This window comes from Martes martes (assembly GCF_963455335.1).
Source record: "Martes martes genome assembly, chromosome: 2".
Taxonomy (NCBI): domain Eukaryota; kingdom Metazoa; phylum Chordata; class Mammalia; order Carnivora; family Mustelidae; genus Martes; species Martes martes.
The window spans coordinates 53,195,243-53,216,436 of NC_137889.1; the positions used below are offsets into that span (position 1 = coordinate 53,195,243).

Here is a 21,194-nt window from a genome sequence, read left to right on the forward strand (position 1 = left end):
GCATTAAATGAAAAAGGACATAGTATACCCTCATAAATGCTAAATCTTATTGGTATAATTACCTTCAAATATCAGCTAGGTCAACTATCCACTCAAAGTTTTATACTTGTCTCCAAAGTGTCATCTACTACAGATTTTAGCACAACTAGTGATGCAGGAAGCCCATTTTATCTTTAATCATTCTGTTAGAAAGTTCTTCCACTGAGTTGAAATCTGTCTTTTTATAGCTCTATCCTATTAATCCCATCTCCTTGAGTTTCTACAGAACATCTCTTCCAAATACTAGGATCTTCAAATATTTAAAAAGCGTTTCTCTAAATCTTCTCAAGACTTCATATCTCTAGTTCTTTTTGTTACTTCTTCTAAAACACAATTTGCATCCCTTTCTCACTTTGGTCATTCTTTTTAGAAGGGAATATAAAGTATTTACCCAGGAATTGGCATAAGACTTCAGACCGATAGATTCAGACCCTTACTCCTCAAACACTCCATATTATGCTGGTCATGTGTGTTTTATGCTACATAGTCTTTTTCCACCCCACCCTGTTCTGGAAGAGTTAATATTTTTAGACACAAAGACCTTATGTTTACCGTTTTTATGTTTAATCTAATACAGCTCCAGTCTCTCAAGATCTTTCCAGATGTTGGTATTATTGTTTAGAACATTCACTGCCCCCATCAGCTTCAATCACCTACACAGACTTCTGATGTCTTGATTCAAAAGATCAATAAGTTTCCCATTAAGTTGAAATTAATACCATGAGTAGTCCTGAAGTTATTTAGAGCAACTAATATTGTTTTAGTAATCAAATTGCCTTCCCCTTGGATTTCTATCACCCTAATCACTATTTATTTACTGGTCTCATTTGGGGTGTCATTCGTCTTATTGAAAGAAGTTGGAAGCAAATGTAAATTAAGACATAAATATCTTTCTTTCTGTCTTTCAATATTATACTTTAAAACAAGCTGTATATCTGTATTAGTCAGGGCTCTCCAGAGAAACAACCAGTGGAATATGTACATATTAAGAGAGAGAGAGATTTGTATTAAGGTACTGGTTCACGTGATTGAGGAGGCTTGGTAAGTCCAAAATCTGCAGGAAAGACCAGCAGACTGAAGACCCAGGGAAGAGCTGCTGTTCACATCCACCAGCAATTGGCTGGCAGAATTACTTCTTGCTGGGAGGGAGTCAGTCTTTGTTCCAGTAAGGCCTTCAACTGATTGGTTGGGGCTCACCCACAATACAGAGGATGTAATTTTTATTCAAAGTCCAATTCACATGTTAATCTCATCCAAAGAAAAAAATACCTCCATAGAAACATCCAGAACAATGTTTGACCAAATATCTAAACACTGTAGTGTAGTCAAGTGAAATATAAACTAACCATTTTGGTATCTAACTCTCTCTAAACTTTTTCTTAAATTGAAAATGGCTAAAAGTCTAGTGCATAGGATGCCTGGATTTTGTTTCCATAATTTTTCCTTTAATAGCTATGTATTCTGTTATATAAAACCATGATTAAGCATGTGTCTAAGTGGATAGTCATGATAAAAAATAACCAATTAATTTTTGTTACCATATACAAATACTGCATTTTAACATATACCTTGAGTTTAATATTTCATGAGTCCACATCAAGAATGAATTTTTTTCTGTACCTAAGAAAAAATTAAGAGTAGGAGAAATTAGAAAACGACAATGATTTTTAAGGTGAGCTCTAGTCAAGGTTTCAGAATCTAGATGTCACTTAAAGTATGGATGTGTCAGCGTTCCTTAACTCATTTACCTATTTTTAAAATTCCATTTTTTATATTTTAAAATTTTGAATTGACACTTAAATTCCAATGCTACTTCTACAAATGATTTCACAAGATTGTCGAAACAAATAGCTATATAAATAATAAGATGTCTAAGCATTAAATGTCACTGCAATGCAATATTTGTGAACAAATTATACTAGAATAAAAAATGCCAACATGCTGTCTATGGGAATTAGACTTTACTGAACTAGTATTTGGGGTCTATACTGTTATGAATCTAGGTTTTGAAAAATGTGAGGTTTTTTTTTCTTGATTAACCTTTTATGATAAATAGAAATTATTAATTTAGAGACTTCGAGAGATTCTAAAAATTTTTATGAACCTTACTAATAATCCCTCTTTTTTTATTTTTTTAAATCTGAAGTGTACTGTTCTCTTTTGTTATACTTTTAAATTTCCTCTCTTTAGGTTTGGATGTGTGGAGGAGAGATGTTTGATGTCCCATGTTCTAGAGTTGGTCATATCTACAGGAAGTACGTTCCCTATAAAGTCCCTTCCGGGACCAGCCTGGCAAGAGTGAGTAACGGGATCAGAATAAGTTGGGCTTGATATGGCTTCCTGTAGGTAGACTAAGCAGCCTCATATATGGTATAATTGGTGACAGATGGAGAGGCACCGTCTGACAGAAAAAATGGACCAAAATAAAAACACCACCACTTGTCACTCCATTTGACAGGCTTTAGTATATAAACTGTTTCTGTGTTCCTCAGAGTTTTATTTCCGTTCCTTAAGGAAGTATTAATTATTAATGTGAAACAAGAATTACTGTTTATAATTGTTTCAAGGCACTTTCACATACATTATATTTAATCTTTACCTATACCTTCTGAGATTGATATTCTTATCCTTATCTTATGGATGAAAACTGGGGCTTGCCAAGGTGTCCTGTCTATGCTCAAATGAATGATAAATAGCAGAAGAGAGGTTTAAGCCCAGGTCTTCAGAATGGATGTCCAGTACTCCCCCTTCTCCCCTTCATGGAGTATAACAGGATATATAAAAAGTCAGATGGAGAAAGGCATATACACAAGACTGGAAGAAGTGGTTGTCCAAATTCTGGCTTCTCATTTGCATCTCATTTGCAACTAGCGCCAGCTCTGCCTAAAATTTTACCCCATCTTCAAAATCCTAAATTTGGCCAGTTGCAAGATGTTTTTTCAGATACTATTTCGAGTAAAACCTTTTTCACAGGCTAAATGAAAGGATTCTTTTTTCTTCTGCATTTTAGAATGTTTTCATACATCTTTGGGAGAAAATCACAATACCTTCTTGAAATAATCCTGATAATTTCTGTGTTTTCCATGTGATTGTCTCTAGAGCTGGGTCAGTTGTATTCACTACAGTATGTACCTGCCACTGAAGAGATGCAAAATCTGGGGGAAAAGGTGGTTTTGCCACGTCCCTTCACTCAATGTTCTCCTAGGAATCTAATCTTGAATTATTCATTTCTGTTCTTTTACTAGTAAGGCTGCACCATATAACTATTTGCATCTTTTATATAAAGCTCGATAAGTTCACAAGCTTCTTTAAAATATAAAGTAGTTCATCGGGTTGCATTAGAATATCAATCCCACAAAGGCAGAATGTTTCTCTGTTTTATTTGCTACTACCTTCCCAACACCTAGAACAAGGCTTGGGAAGCACTCAACAAATATTTGTTGAAAGGATTAATTAATCAGGAAAAATTAAGGCTAGATAATGCTACAGGTTTTCCTTACTAAAAGTTGAGCATTTCAGGGAAGTGTAAAAAATATTTCATTTCTAGTGAGTCTTTTTGGGGAAAGAGGATTCTTTCTTACTCCCTTTCTGAGATTGTCAATACTATCCACTTCCTTAAGCCACATCCATAATCTTTTTTATAATAGCTGGAGTTAATAGTCATGAAGTTACCTCACATACACCTTGAAGGGAAATAGTCATATTATTATGCCCTCTTCAAAAGATTAATAGCGTATTCCATTGAGTAGCTGTAAAAATATGCTCTTTGAAATAAAATCACAAGATCATAAAGCAACTAAAGAGCAGCATCTTGGGCAAGGACATATGATTTAATTTTGTCATAAGACTAAACACACATGACTCTCCAAGGGCATTCAGGAAAACAGCAAGAATTCACTGAAAAGTCCAGTTTTGAGCACATATCACAAATCAGCCACGTGGATATCATAAATCACAGTATGTTAAACTACCCCAAAGATAATGCTGTTGTCTCTTGTCACTTTCACCCACTCAACTGTGCTCAGTTTGTGCCCCATCCATCATTCATTTGCCAGACGGATGGAGTGTTCACTTGGTTTGTAGTCAAAATTAGTGTGTATGAACTGGAGGGGAAGTTGTGCTGCTCCAGAGGGTATATTTTCAAAAAATAAAACTGTTCATATATTTTCAAGAAGGAAATTAAATACTTTTTCAAGGACTGTCAAATATAGGAAAACTAGGGCTGGCACATAAAATTCCCAGCCAAAAGGAAATGCTCACTCAAATGGAAAAAGAAAAAAGCCCATAATTCTGAATTTTAATCTTTGCCACTTAAATTTTATTTGAGGGCTCATTTTTAGTTTTTTTTCTCAAATGCTAGAGCAATCAGAAAATCATAAAAATTGAAGCTCCACTGTCAGTCTAAGGAATGTTTTATGATATTTTAAATAAAAAATATATTAAAATAAAAAACAATTCTGATTTTTGTGGGAGAGACTCAACTACCTGCTACCCCCTATGTCGCTACTAAATCATCAAAAAGGATGAGACTTTAAAGATGCTTCAGATGCTGGGCTATGTCTATTCAATGGGTAGTTAATCTCTCCAGCCTCATCAGGAAATGTAGAAGATGGAGATTTTTAATTCCAAAGGTTTGTTTTCTTATCTTACAAACTCATTTAATTTTTCAAAAATTTGCACCTTTTATTTAGGTAACTATATAAACTGAGGATTCTAGCCAACTTCCCAACACACACACACACACACACACACAATTGTGGGAATAACCTGTGGTCCTCTAAACAGAGCATGAGTGCGTATTATAGAAACAAATTCAAATAACTAGTACCTTCCATTTACCTAGCATTATAGTCTGGTTGCAAGAGACAAGATAGCCATATATGAAGCCATCAGAACAGGACAACAAGTAGTTGTTCAAATGTATTGTAAAGATATGTATAGGTCGAGAGAGGAGGAGGGGGGAGGGGTGCCATAGCTGTTGAACTGAAAGAGGACCTTCAAGGATACCTCAGTTAAATGAATTTTAAAGAATTTAAATTTTACAGAATAATGGTTCCCAAACTCAGGACCAGTGACCCAGAGCCAGGTCCTGGACCAGTTTTCACCCAGCCACAGCGAACTGAGAAAAATAAGAATCACAAAGATACATATACTCAATTTAAAAATATCTTTTTAAGCAGGAATCAGAGACTTTTTTTCTTTTTCATGAAGGAGTGAATACAAGATAGATTATTATTAATGCCTTTATTTGGCAAAAATAAAAATTAGCATCCCTCTGTCAGTTCCCATAAAACGCAAAAATCCAGGACACAGTGATTTACAATTCACCTTCCTCTGGGAATCAGAGTATTCACTCATCATGGATCAAATTAGATATTTTGCTGAGTTGGTATCCTGTCCAATGTTTGTTTGTACACTGGGCATTGTTGCGGTATCTTTTCACCAGGAACAAACTGCCAGTCCCTGAGGGAAGGGATGCTAATCTCTATTGTCATAGGGAGACTAGACAGTCCCCATGGCTGTAGTGATGATTGCCCCTTCCTGGAGATGACACTGTCCTCATCATAGAAGAGTGAGCAGCTCCTCAGTGAAAGGACACCCGCACCTCCACACAGCGGAAGTGGCTGAGTGGCCAGTGGGTGGAAGACTCCAAGGAGACTTCATTCTAATGGGTCATGAGTTGAACCACGCACTCTGCCAAAGGAGCAGCCATATTGGCACCTCCCAGACCTCTCAGTGAGTGCTAGTATGTTTGGGGACAGTCAAAACCACTGGACCTGAGATCAGTGGCTCTGTGAGCAGAACATGACAAAGGGGCAGAGCCATCACCCCATGGATAAACATACATTCTATAGCACAAGGGTCATCCCACAGAGGTAACTTTACCCAAAGGAGTTTCCCCAGGAGGATCCCAAGCCACTGAAGAGCAGCCCTGCAGACTGTGAGGGGGGCTGTCCTGGAGGTTCACACAGCTGTCCTCCCTAGTTCCAAAGGAGGATGGCCTGGGACACAAAATTGGAAGCAACCTTCACTCTAAGTTTGCAACAGATGTGACAGAATGCAAATCAAGGGATGGTGTACTTCTGTGGTTTGCCACTGACATAGTACTAGTAATACTTCCTTTTCTAAAATTTTATCTTGCATTTTATGGCAACCATCATCCAAGTTGCAAGATAAAGCTATAAAACAAAAGAAGTCAAACCCCATAAAAATCCGATTGCACAAGATGGCCTAGAGAACTTGAAAATGTAACTCACATTAGAAGGGATAAGGTTAAAGGTCAAGTGAGCAGAGCTGGGAAGGTAAAGTGAGACCTGTCTGCCCAAGGCTTAACCCTTACAGGGAGGCTTGGAGTAAACAGGGGCCGCTAGAGCAGAAGGGCAGGGGCTCCAGCCTGAGCTCCCACCTGTAGGAAGGAGCAGGCACAGACAGTGAGAAAGGATTCTGTTTGGGACCAATGGAGCTAAACTGGGAATGTACATTGGAGACAGACTACGGAAAACCCCATGTGCAGGGCAGGGTGCATTTTTCTTATAGATTGTAGGGAGGTACTCATAGTTTTTGAGCAGGAAATGCCAGGATAAAAATAAAGGGGGTAAAAACAGGTCAACCAACAGGTAAATATTAAGTGGGAGAGAGTCCAAAGAAAATAACTTTTGAATGTAGGAAACATTTGTAAAGAAAATTTCCTAAAAAGTTTTTATTGATTTGCCGCACTGTGCAGGGAGAGAGAGGCCAAATGTGGCTATGAGGTTTTCATCAATACTTCTAAGAAAAAATCACATCAGTACAAAAATGGGGACGTTGGGGCACCTGGGTGGCTCAGTGTGTTAAATCCTCTGCCTTCGGCTCAGGTCATGATCCCAGGGTCCTGGGATCCAGCCCCGCATCGGGCTCTCTGCTCCGTGGAGAGCCTGCTTTCTCCTCTCTCTCTGCCTGCCTCTCTGCCTACTTGTGATCTCTATCTGTCAAATAAATAAATAAAATCTTAAAAAAAAAAAAAATGGGGACGCGAGGAGGGGGGGTGGAAATGCTCAAATTGGTTTTAGATAAAGAGGGTGAGAAGCCACCGCCTTACACGAGTTCAGGGAGAGCCAGATCTATGGAGACTTGCACAGATTGCTCATCTAGAATTCTGAGAGCCCACAAAAGTCAAATTTTCTATACCAATAAATGTTCATTTCTGAAAGAAAAAAAAAGTATATCATGCCAAGCACTATGCTAGATCCTGGAAGTATAAATGATGAACAAAATAAACAAAAACTTTAACTTTTTTTTTTTGAGATTTTATGAATTTATTTGAGAGAGAAAGAGAGAGAGAGAGAGAATGTATGCTCACAAGCAGGAGCGTGGGGGGTGGGAAGGGCCAGAAGGAGAGGGAGAAGGGGACTCCCTGCTGAGCAGGGAGCCCGAAATCATGACCTGAGTCTAAGGCAGACACTTAATCGACTGAGCCCCCCAAACCCCCCAAACTTTTCCTTCTCATAACTAGTGGCCTTGATAATGACAGTCAGGTGGCGTCCACACAGTCCAGCAATCTATACATATCAATCTGAATACCATGAGGGTGAGCAAAGGATTAAATAAATGCAAATAAACTCTCTGTGGAATGAGATCTGTATCTTGTATACTTATTTTAAACTATTTTTTGGAGATTATAATGTTATCATTGTGATTATGATTTTAGAGAAGAGGAGGTGTATCTCATATACCACATGTAGCATTATTTAACACACAGCGATATGTGTTCTATATTAATAGGTAATGTTTAATGATCCTAAAGGCCACACTGTGATCCACATCCAAGTTACAAATGTTTTTTGTTTTTTTGTTTTTTTACAAATGTTTTTCACCTTATGTATTTACTTAGGGTTTCTTGGCAGAATGCAATGAGCTTTGAGAACATCCTATGGTTATTACACTTTATGGGCACAGATATTAAACCTGAGGTCTGAGGGCGAACGGTGGTTTTTGCCTCTGTCGGCTATGAAGTGACCTCTTAACCTATTTCCCAAGTTGTCATTCCTCTGGTGTCATATCCCTGGAGACATCTGCTTCTGCAGACTCCATAGATCCTCTCAGACTGTTGAAATTGGTCAGGGTGGAGGGAGGTACAGAGGAAGAGGAATGGGGGAGGAGAGTTTCAGTGTCAAGCCAGACCACCCCGAGTCGATTAGTACATGCCCTCTCATCCTTCACCCTGGTATCGGCTATCCCGGTCTGAAGCAGCTGAGATGGAAGAACACAAGCTCTGACGTGTGCAGCCCTCCCTCGTTTATGTCAGAAGAATATATCAGTCGAGGAAAAGCTTTAGCAAGACCAAAATGACTACTTTGATATCAGAAAATAAAATCACCAACAAGGCTATAAAATACGGTGATGAATGGGGAAATCTGCTCCCACAAACTGACCTTTCTCCCTCTGATGATTGTAAATCAGTTGACTCTCATAAAACTGCTCAGAAAATAGGAACTATGGCATGACAACCTTAGCCATCAACGGCAGGCTGCCCCTCTTCCTGTTGCTCTGAAAACTGTAGGGATCACGTGCATCATCGGAAACAATCATTGAGTTCAGGGACATGGCGGCCTCTCATGGGCTTTCTCCCAAAAAGCAGGAAAATGATGAATTCTTCCAAAAGACTCAGCTTGCATAAATGGCTAGGACTTCTGTGCAGAATCAATTCCTCTGAAAACAGTAACTACCTCTAATTTTTCCTTGCAATATAACAAAAAAGGCAGTAAGACTGCCTGGGACTTAGGGCCAGAGCTAAAGATGATTTACATATTACAATCATGTGTTTGCTTCTCTCCCCTTCTCGGCCACATTTTAGAATATAATATCCTCTCTTTAGATGGGGCTCTTTATTTAAATATTTAAGTACGATTTCATTATTCTTCATGAGAGTCTCCCTAAAGAAAACAACCATAAGTTTATTATGTGTTAACCATGATCCAATAAATCATTAAGATACGATGAGTCCATTGCATGTTATGAGGATGAGTCATCCCTAGAGTCTCAACAGAGGCTCAGGCTGGAGAAATTTTTCAGTAAATATTTCCCGATTGCCTACTATGGAGATGCATAGAGTATGCTTCATGTCCTAAGCCAATAGCATTGGGCCATCCCTTTGTAATGGAATGTCACATCACCCAAGGACATCACCTCACCCTGGAGATAAGTTTCTGGCACATAGCACTAGTATAATACTCATACTCACCCTTTAACAATGGCCCTTGTTTGAACACTGGACATTTTATGCTTGTTTTGCATCAAAGGAAAACAAGACAAAGTAAAACTACTCTATCTGCCAAGGACCTAGAGAGAGGAGTTGGGAAAATATGAAACACAAACTTATTTCCCACTACTTAACCCTCACTTGTTCCCTTAACTCCTAAACCAGTGCTATTTTTTTTAAGTATCCACATGTTTTTGTCTGTTTAACAAATAACAACAGAATCACACATTGTCCTTAAAATTTTTTAAAAATACAGATGTAAAACATGGAATTTGCATACCAAACATAGAGACACTGAACAGAAAGTATCCTGAGAACAAAATGTGAGGTAAAAAAGAAAACCAAAAAACAAACAAACAAACAAACAAACAAACATTATTTCAAAACTCGGTACTTCTCCACAAAGCTTCTCAAAACGAACTTCTCGTTTGATTTTCTTCCTATTCATTGCTCTATGTATCCCCCACCCCTAAACTCCTACAGATGCTATCATCTTCCGAATGTTAAAGCATTCTGCTCAGTTTCACTGTTCAAAGTATTCCTCAGTGCTTTCCCAAGTTTAGCTCAGCTATGACTTGGGAATCGAGTAGCTAATGCTTTCTAATGTGCAAAACAGGCTTGGCATTGAGACAAGCAATCTCTAAGCCACATAAGGACAAAATTCAGCATTTCTTGAGCTATCTAATGAGGCCCAATATTTCCCATGTGTGTTTTGGAAGCCTATTGAAAGACGTTTTTTGGCGGGATAGTGGGGGAGAGGTGTGAGTGGAATGTAGGGATCTCAGGACCCTGAGATCATGACCTGAGCTACCCAGGTGCCCCAAGCCTAATGGAAGATTTTATAGGATAAATATAACATTTATTTTTTTTAAAGATTTTATTTATTTATTTGTCAGAGAGAGAGAGAGGGAGAGAGAGAGCGAGCGAGAACAGGCAGAGGCAGAGGGAGAAACAGGCTCCCCGCCAAGCAAGGAGCCCAATGTGGGACTCGATCCCAGGATGCTGGGATCATGACCTGAGCCGAAAGCAGCTGCCTAACCAGCTGAGCCACCCAGGTGTCCCAGGAAGCTAAATATAACATTTAAATGGGGATCCTAGGCATCTACATGACAGTTAGCCCTCATGATTAATCATACTCTTACTTTGTCATTCTTAGCAAAATTAAAATGGGAATGATTTTCTCTTTCCTATGGTACCTTTTCCAGTCTGCTTTTGGCTACTTCTTGCCGTACCTAAAGCACTTGATGTAGCTAGTTAGCATTTATACAGCTTCCTTCTTTCAAAGCACTTGAGAAACTACATGGTGAGCCCATTTGTGGGCTAGGGGGAATTATAATTGCATTTTCATCATTATCCTCATTAGAACCGAACATTTTCCTGCATTCACAACTCCACTGGAGCCTCAGAAAGCAGAAAGCTTGCTTAGATAAAATAGGTCCCTGCTGCTACAAAATTAAGCTACTGAAATTTAAGCGAATTTAAATATTTTAGCATGTCATAATCTTAATAACCAAAAATGCAACTCTTGCAAGAGGAAGCCCGGCTGGCTGCTTTATGACTCCACCTTTTGGGACCCCAACGGAATGATGAAGCCACAGGAGCACCTGAATGGGAAGCACCTCATTTTGTGGAATTAGCTTCTTAACGTAAGATGTGTAAAACCACAGTGACACTGTGCTTGAGGCCTGTAGTATTTAATTTCCGATCTGATCACCCTTGGTTCTAAGAGTTTATTAGTTTGTGGTGAGAATTCCATTTCCCGGGCTATAATGTACATGGTGGTCATAGTCAGTATTATTATAATGCATATTTGAAAGTTGCCAACAGGGTAAATTTTAAGAGTTCTCATCACAAGGGAAAAAATTGTAACTTTGTATGGTGAATGGCAATAACTAGACTTAGTATGGTGATTGCTTTCCAGTGTATACAAATATTGAATCATTATGTTATACACTTGAAGCTAGTATGTTACATGTCAATTTTATACACATACACACACACACACACACACACACACACACACACACACAGAACTTCATTTCCAACCTCAATTCCAGCCCAAGTATATCTCCTTTTGGTGTTACATTTGAAGTAAAGAAAATAGTTCCATTTGATATTCTATAGACTGAGAAATGGTCAAAACCAATTGGCAGCTCTGTGGTGCCTGGATGCTTTTAGTGTTCTAATTCTGAAAACAGCTTATATATAAAAATTAAAATTCACGATTACCTAAACTTTGAACAGATACGAATTCCAACCTAAGAACCCTACATGAACTATTAAAAACATATAGATTTTGGGGGCCTATTTTGACAGTATGAAAAATGAAACAGGTTGTATTAATAACAAACGGAATGAATACTGTAGCAGCTTTTAATTTAACCACAGTTTGCTTGTGGTTGATGTTCACTATTACAGGACAAACACTTGATACTCTCTTTGGTCAACAGTTAGAAGTGCTGGTAGTGATTTATTTAAAAAAAAATAGTAATTGTGGGGTGCCTGGGTAGCTCAGTAGATGGACCATCAGGCTCTTGATTTCAGCTCAGGTCATGATCACAGGGTCTGGGATCAAGCCCTGCATCAGGCTTGTACTCAGCAGGGAGTCTGCTTAAGATTCTTTCTCTTCCTCTGCTCCTCCCTCTGCTGTCTCCCTCTCTCTCAAAAATAAATAAATAAATAAATAAATAAATAAATAAATAAATAATAAAGAAATAGTACTTGTATCAATAATTTTCTACAAAGAACATTATACTGCCTCTTACATTCAAGTTGTGATAGTGTGAGACACCATTGGCTTGAATGCCAGAAATGAACACCCTTCAGATTGTCCCCCTGGTGTCTCTAGACCTCCTCAAAAGGCTTCCTCCCATGTGGCTTACATACCTGTTTGTCAGATGCAGTACCCACTCTGCCTCACCTGTGACTTGCTTCTTTGTGCTCCCACTTGCCTATTTCTTGCCTGGAAAGCCAAAGGAGAAGGCACACCACCTCCACCATTCAGAAGAAGAGCATCAACTCCTAGCTCATGGTGTTATCTCTAAAGAAACCAACACTCCAGTTCTCAAAGTGCCAGAACTTCTTTGGGGCCCGGCTAGACTCAGTATGGTTGTCTTTCACTGTGGGCCAGCTAAATGATACAGAAACCATACTTTCACTTTTGTCCTATCATTCCACGTTTTGCTTCTGAGGCAAGGTCATAAGGGCATCGCATCTTCCACCTTGATCTCTTGGATGACTTGATTTGGAAGAAGCCAGCCACCACATCATAATGGCGCTCAAGCAGCCTGTAGAGAGGCCCATAGGGAGGAAAACTGAGTCCTCCTATCAAGAGCCAGCACCACTTTACCAAACACGTAAGCCTTCTGGGAAGAAGATCTTCCAGCCCCATTCAAGGCTTAAGATAACTGCTTCCTTCCAAAATCTGACTGAAACTGATGAAAATCCAAGCCAGATTGCCCAGCTAAACCTCTCCCAGTTTCCTGACCCACAGAAAAAAGAAAAGATTTTTTAAATTGCTTATTATTAAGCCACTCCTTTGGAGAGTAATTTGTTATGTATTGCTAAATAACTAATACAGCTCTTTCTGTTTAACAGTTCTTCAGCAGCAGCAATCAGTCCAACTTGAAGGGACATGATTACCTCAGGTGGCCCACTTGAAGCTTAAACATTAGGCAAGGTTATGCCTCAAGGATAGTATCAACAGGTATCAACAGAATGAAAAGGCAAACTCCCTAAATGGCAGAAAATATTTGCAAATCATATATCTGATAGGGTATTAATATCCAGAATATTTAAAGAATTTCTACAACTCAATAACAACAAACAAATGAGCAACCTGATTCAAGAATGGGCAAAGGGAGGGCAGCTGGGTGGTTCAGCTGTTAAGCATCTGCCTTGGGCTGAGATCATAATCCCAGGGTCCTGGGATGGAGGCCGGCATCAGGCTCCTTGCTCAGTGGGAAGCCTTCTTCTTCCTCTCCCACTCTCCCTGCTTGTGTTCCCTCTCTCACTATGTCTCTCCGTCAAATAAATTAAAACTTAAAAAAAAAAAAAAAAAAGAATGGGCATAGGACTTGAATAGACATGTCTCTGAAGAAGATATACAAATGGCCAGTAGCATGTGAAAGATACATAACATCCTAGGAATCATTAGGGAAAATGCAAATCAAATCCACAATGAGATATCACTTCACATCCATTAGATGGCTACCACTGGGGGAAAAAAAAAAAACGAAAACAGTGAATATTGGAAAAGGTGTATAGGAATTAGGATTCTTGTACATGGCAGAAATGTTTAATGTTGCAGCCATGGTGGAAAACAGTTTGGAGGTTCCTCAAAAAAATCAAAAATATAATTACCATATGATCCAGGGATTCCACTTCTGAGTAATACACAAAATAATTGAAAGCAAGGACTCAAACAGATATTTGCACACACATATTCATAGTAGTAGTCAAAATATAGAAGCAACTCAATATTTGCTTAACAATAAATGGACAAGCAAAATGTGGTGTGTGTGTATATATATATATATGTGTATATATATATATGTGTGTATATATATATATAATGGATTATTATTCAGCCATAAAAAGGAAGAAAATTCCAACATATATTACAGAATGGCTGAATCTTGAAGACATATGCTAAGTGAAATATGCCGGTCACAAAATAATAAATACTGCATGATTCCCCTTATATGAAATATTTTAAATAGTCAAATTCATATGAAATAGAAAATAGAACGGTTGCTAGAGACTGAGGAAAGAGGAAATGCGGAATTAATGTTTAATAGGTTTAGAGTTTCAGTTTAGGAAGATGACAAAAATTATGGAAATGGATGAGGGTGATAGTTGTATAACATGTGAATGTTTTTTGCTTTTGGGGGGAAATTAAAGTATTTCATTTGTTTGTAAAAATACTCATCAGGAGTAGCTAGAACATTCATTCAAACTGTATTTCACATAATTTATGCTAAAGAGTGAGCATTTTTTCCATGCCTTGGCAAATTGTAATATTCCTTCTTTAAGTTTGGGTCACTTTCCAATATTTAATCCTTTATGCTTTCAATGCTATGAAGTATCTACCATAGTTCCTGTGACGTGAAGTTTTTGATGGTATCACTTTCTCTGGAACTCCTTATCCTCTCCATCACAAGTATTTTCCTCATTTATGACAAGAAATACACTCTTGCTAAATTCCTTGGCTTTACATCTAGAGTCTCTCAAATGGCATCAGTGTTAACATTTCCATGGCTGGTCATTTCTCCTAGAAATTCTATTTGAATTTCACCTTCAGCATTTTTGTTTTTATGCCACTCTTTCATCTTTGTTAGACAAGCTTCTCATTGTGATTATCCATTTTTGTAAAATGTCATGTAATGTTTATCTGTAGGAAACAAGGATGAAAGAGAACTATGTTTCCAGCTATGTGTGAACTGAATAGCAGATGTGCAATGATCAATCACCACCAGACTTTGAAAGAAGTGACGTAATTGGTCATTGATCATAATACGCATTTATTATATATGTAGTGATTTGTGGTTTGAAGAGCTAACAGCAACATGTGTTCCTCATACAATTACTCACAGTTAACATACCATGGCAACTGAAATCTGAACAGTGTTGTTGGGAGCATGTGTATGTTTTTAGTGCCATCAAACTGCACATTTCATAGTGGTCAAAAGGCAAATTTTAAGTTGCATATATTTTACCACAATAAAAAAACAATATGGGGCTAATAATACATTATATGTTAATAATAAAAAAATAAAATAAAAAGAAATAAACAAGATGATTCTAAAATTTATCTAGAAATGCAAAGGACCTAAGATACTTGATAAAGAACAACGTTGGAGGACTTACATTACCTGACTTCAAGACACTAAAAAATTACAGTAATCATGACGGTAGTATTGACAACAAAAAGATAAATGAAAGAAAATAGAGTTGAAATAGATTCTTGCATCTGGTCAAACATTTCTAGAAAAAAACAAAGAGGAGTAATTGTGAGTTGGGGCAGATGTGCTACTCTAGGCACTTACACCTAGAAGCCGAGATTCATAAATTGAACTCCATTGAAACTAAGGTCTCCTGCTCTTTAAAAGGCACTATAAGGAGAATTAAAAGACAAGCTACAGACTGGGAGAAAATATTTACAAACCACATGTCTTTGTAATATAGTTTGAAATCAGGGAGCATGATACTTTCAGCATTGTTTTTCTTTCTTAACATTGCTTTGGGTATTCAGGGTCTCTTTTGTGGTTGCATACAAACTTTAGAATTGTTTGTTCTATTTCTACGAAAAATGTCATTGGAATTTCAATAGGGATTGCATTGAATACATATATTTCTTTGGATAGTATGGACAATTTAACAATATTCATTCTTCCAACCCATGAGTACTAGTGTACCTTTCCATTTATTTGTGTCTTCTTCAATTTCTTTCATTAATGTCTTGTGGTTGTCAACATACAGATTTTTCAACTCCTTGTTAAATTTATTCCCAGTATTTTATTCTTTTCAATTCCATTGTAAATGGGACTGTTTTCTTAACTTCTCTTTCTGACAGATTGTATTTGTTAGAGAAATGCAACATATTTTTGTGTATTGATTTTGTATCCTGAGGCTTTATTAAATTCATTTATTGATTTGAACAGTTTTTTGATGACATCTTTATAGTTTTCTATATATAATATTCTTGCTTAATTGGTCTGGCTAGTATTTCCAACACTGTGTTGCATAAAAGTGGCAAGAGTTGGCATCCTTGCTTTGTTCCTGATCTTAGAAAAAAAGCTTTCAGTTTTTCACCACTGACTATGATGTTAGCTGTGGGTTTATTATATATGGCCTTTATTATGTTGAGGTATGTTTCTCTATATTCACTTTGTTCAGAGTTTTTATCATAGATGAATGTTGGATTTTGTGAAATGCATTTTCTGTATCTATTGAGGTGATCATATAATTTTTAGCTTTCATTTTCTTAATGTGGTATATCACATTGACTGATTTGTGAATGTTGAACCATCCTTGCAACCCTGGATTAATTCCAATTAATCATGGTATATGATTGTTTTAATGTATTGTCAAATTCAGTTTGCTATTTTCTTGAGGATTTTTGCATCTATGTTCATCAGAGATATTGGCATCCTTGTAACATCATTGTCTGGTTTTGGTGTCAACCTTATACTAGCCTCATAAAATGAATTTGGAAGAGTTTCTGCCGCTTCTATTTTTTGGAAGTGTTTGAGGATTGGTATTGATTCTTCTCTGAATAGAGTTCACCAGTGAAGCTGTCTGAACCTATACTTTTTTGGGAGGTGTTTTGTTTTTTGTTTTTTGTTTTTGTTTTTGTTTTTAATTTATTTGACAGACAGAGAGATCATAAGTAGGCAGACAGGCAGGCGGGGCGGGGCGGGGGGGGGGAAGCAGGCTCCCTGCCAAGCAGGGAGTCTGATGTGGGGCTCGATCCCAGGATCCCAGGATCACGACCTGAGCCAAAGGCAGAGGCTTTAACCCACTGAGCCACCCAGGTGCCCCTTTGGGAGGTTTTTGATTACTGGTTGAAACTCCTTACTAATAATCAATCTGTTCAGATTTTCTATTTCATCATGATTCAGTCTTGGTAGGTTATATCCATCTATCCATTCCTTCTAGGTTGTCCAATTTGTTGGCCTATTATTGCGCATAGTAGTCTCTTATGATCCTCTGTATTTATGTGTTATATGTTGTAATGTCTCTTTATTTCTGATTTTATTCATTTGAATCCTCTTTTTTTTTCTTGGTGTGTCTAGATAAAGGTTTGTTAATTTTATTTACCTTTTCAAAGAAGCAGCTCTTAGCTTCATTGATCTTTCTACTATCATTTTAGTTTCTATTTCATTTATATTGCTCTAGATTTTACTATTCCTTTCCTTCCACTAACTTTGAACTTTGTTTTTCTTTTTCTAGTTCCTTGGGATGTAGAGTTGGGTTGTTTATTTGAGACTTTTCTTGTTCCTTGAGGAAGGCATTTATTGTCATTAACCTACCTTTTAAAACTGCTTTTGTTGCATCCCATAAATTTTGGTATGTTACATTTCTAATTTTGTCTGTCTCAAGATATTTTTTCTCTTTTGACTTCTTTTGACCCATTAGTTGTTCACTAGCACATTGTTTAGTCATCAAATATTTGCAAATTTTCCAGGTTTCATTATATAATTAATTTTTAGCTTTATACCACTGTGGTCAGAGAATGTGCTTGATATTATTTCAATCCTCTCAATTTATTAAGACTTCTTTTGTGGCTTAACATATGATCTATCTCAGAACTTGTTCCTTATACACTTGAAAATATATATTTTGCTACTTTGGGATGGGATGTTCTATAAATATCTAGTAAGTCTATCTAAGATGTCATTTAAGGCTGATGTTTCTTTATTAATTTCCTTTCTGAGTTATCTATCTGTTGATGTAAGTGAGGTATTAAAGTCCTCTACTGTTATTGTATTGCTATCTATTTCTCCCTTTAGGTCTGTTAATATTACTTTATATATTTAGGTGCTTTTATTTATTTATTTTTTCTTAAAGATTTTATCCATTTATTTGACAGAGAGAAAGATCACAAGTAGGCAGAGAGGCAGGTGGTGGGGGGGCGGGAAGCAGGCTCCCCACTGAGCAGAGAGCCCAATGCGGGGCTCGATCCCAGGACCCTGAGATCATGACCTGAGCCAAAGACAGAGGCTTAACCCACTGAGCCACCCAGGTGCCCCTTTAGGTGCTTTTATATTGGATGCATAAATATTTACAAATGTTATATTCTTTTGTTGGACTGACCCCTTTATCATGACGTAATACCCTTCTTTGTCTCATATTACAGTTATTGTAATAAAACAAAATGTTTTGTCCAATGTAAGTATATTCGGCTTTCTTTTAGTTTTCATGTCCATGGAATATCTTTTTCCATCTCTTCACTTCCAGTCTGTATGTGTCCTATATCTAAAGTCAGTCTCTTGTAGGCAGCACAGGGATGGGTACTTTTTTTGTTTGTTTGTTTTTTAATCTATTCAGCCACTCTCTGTTTTTTGACTGAAGAATTTAGTCTATTTACATTAGTTATTAATGTAACTATTGATAGGTATGTACTTACTACATACCTATGTAATTAGTTATTGGTAGATATGTACTTATTACCATTTTGTTAATTGTTTTTTGACTGTTTTTGTATTTCCTCTCTGTTCCTTTCTTCTTCTCCTGCTCTCTTCCTTTGTGGTTTGATGACTTTCTTTAGTAACATGTTTATATTCCTTTCTCTTTGCCTTTCCTGCACTTACTATAGGTTTTGTTTTGTGGCTACCATGAGGCTTACATATAACAACTTATATCTATAACAGTCTATTTTAAGTTGATAACCCTAAAGTTTGATCCTGCTCTAAAACTCAACATATTTACTCTCCCCCACCATACTTTATCTTCTTAGATAAAAAGATTTTAGATTTCACATCTTTTCGTCTTGTATATCCCTTAGCTAATTATTATAATCATAGTTATCTTTACTACTCGTTTTTTTAACCTTCATACTAGCTTTATAATTGAGTAACCCATTACTTTTACTATATACCTACCTTTCTGGTGACATTTATGCTTCCATATGTGTTCTTGTCACTAAAGAGTGCCCTTTCTTTTCTGTATAAAGAATTCCCTTTAAGATTTCTGTAAGGCCAGTTTAGTGGTGATAAACTTCTTCAGCTTTTGCTTGTCTATAAACTCCTTACCTCTCCTTCAATTCTGAGTGATATTTTGCCAGGTAAAGTATTCTGGGCTAGAAGTATTTTTTCTTTTAGCACTTCAAATATATCATGCCACTCCCTTTGGCCTGTAAAGTTTCTGTTGAGAGACGGAAATGAAAATTCAAAGAAATGTATACACCCTCATGTTAATTTCAGCATTATTTAAAATAGCCAAGATATGGAAGTAACTTAAGTGTCCATTGATGTATGATTGTGGTATAAATATACAATGGAATGTCACTCAGCCCTAAAAAAAGAATAAGTCTTGCCATTTGCAACAACATAGATGGACCTCAAAGACATTATGCTAAGTGAAATAATCAGATAGAGAAAGATAAATACATGATCTCCTTTACATGTGATATTAAAAAGAAAAAAGCTCATAAATACAGAGAACAGATAGATTGCCGGAGGTAAGGGATTAGTGGTAGCAGGAATGGCAAACATTTTTTTTTTATTTAAATAAATTTTTATCACAGTTCTAATGAAAATCTTGTATCCAGAATATATAAAGAATTTTCAGAATTCAATAGTAAGAACACACACAAAAAAAACCCAATTTTTTAAATAGGCAAAAGATTTAAATAGTTCACGAAATAAGATATACAGATGATAAATAAGTGCATGAAAAGATGCTTCACATTATGAGGCATTAAGGAACTATAAATTAAAACCATACTTTTTTAATGGCAACAATAAAAAGAGTGACCATACTGAGTGCTGAAGTTGTGGTTTAACTGGAATGCTCACACAATACTAATGGGAATGGAAAATAGAACAACCATTTTGGAAAATAGTTTAGCAGTTTCATTAAAAGTTAGACTACTTAACATCTGCCCAGACACACTTCAAAATATTTACCCAGTAGAAATTAAAGCAAATGTCCATACAAACACTGTTCATAGTAGTTTTATTGTAACATCCCCAAACTGGAAAAACCCAAATGTCCATCCATAGGTAAATGGAGAAATGAATTGTAGCATAACTACATACTGCAATATAATAAAAAGAAATGCATGCAGCTACATGGATGAACTTAACAATTATGCTTAGTTGAAAAAGCCAGACAAAAGTGCATACTTTATGATTCTATTTGTTTAAAATTCTTGAAAATATAATTAATTAATTAATTAATCAATCTAGAAAATACAAACTAAATTATGGGAACAAAAAATAGATCAGTGTACAACACCAAGAGTGAGTCCTACGGTTCACCACCCAAAAGTGTGGGCTTTGGGTGACGGTATGTCAATATGGGGTCATCTATTGTAATAAAATGAACCACCCAGTTGGGAGATGTTGATAATGGGAGAAGCTATGCATTTGTGGGGGCAGGGACTAAATGGGAAATCTCTGTAGCTACCACTAATTTTGCTCTGATCTTAGAGCTGCTCTAAAAAAAAAATTAGGTCTTAATAATTAGGAAAAAAATAGATCTGTGGTTGCCTGGCGATGATGGTAGAAGTGCCTAAGAAAGGAAACAGAGAGAGGTATATGAAAACATTTGCAGGTGACACATATGTTCCTTATCTCGATGGTGACGATGGTTTCACCAGTATAAACATATATCAAAATGTGTCAGATCGAACACTTTCAACATCAGCAGTTTATTGTATATCAATTTTTCCTCAGTAAAGCTGTTTTAAAGTTAGGCTTACATGTTGCTAAATAATTTGTTGCTAAATAATTTGCAGAGCTGTTCCTCGTTTTTCCTATATCTAAAGGCTACATTAAGTGTTATCGGAAACACTACCATAAAGATCTAAAATATCCAGTCAAAAGATAGAACAGAGATATAGTTAAATTATGTCAAAAAGCTCAGAGCAGGTAACCAGTTGAAAAGAGCTCACATAGCCTTGGGGAAGAAGAGAGGAAACTGCCTGTCAGAGAAGCCTCCCTTTTTAGTACTGGATTAGCCACCCTCTCCTTCTGCTGAAGGATTCCCACTGACTTCAAAGAAGTCTTTAGATCAGAGAGAAAGCAGTGCTAGGCTGAATAATTGTCGTGAGGTTGAGGCTCTCTTAAAAGGATTCTCTTTTGAGCTGTATCCTTGATGACATTATCACTTTATCAATGATAAGAGGGCTTTAGGGTGGGACTCTCTTAAGCATCAAAGAGGAAAAAAGAGATGCATTTAAATCGAGGCA

General features: G+C 36.9%; 1 protein-coding gene across 1 annotated transcript in view; it reads left to right on the plus strand.

The window, feature by feature from the left end:
- Positions 1-21,194, plus strand: part of GALNTL6 (polypeptide N-acetylgalactosaminyltransferase like 6) — a gene marked incomplete at both ends in the record, with an annotated part of 1,173,146 nt that overhangs the window by 1,080,552 nt on the left and 71,400 nt on the right. The window contains one exon of the mRNA XM_080796997.1: positions 2,230-2,337. Within this exon, the coding sequence (XP_080653123.1) occupies positions 2,230-2,337 (108 nt within the window). The remainder of the gene's footprint in view (positions 1-2,229; positions 2,338-21,194) is intronic.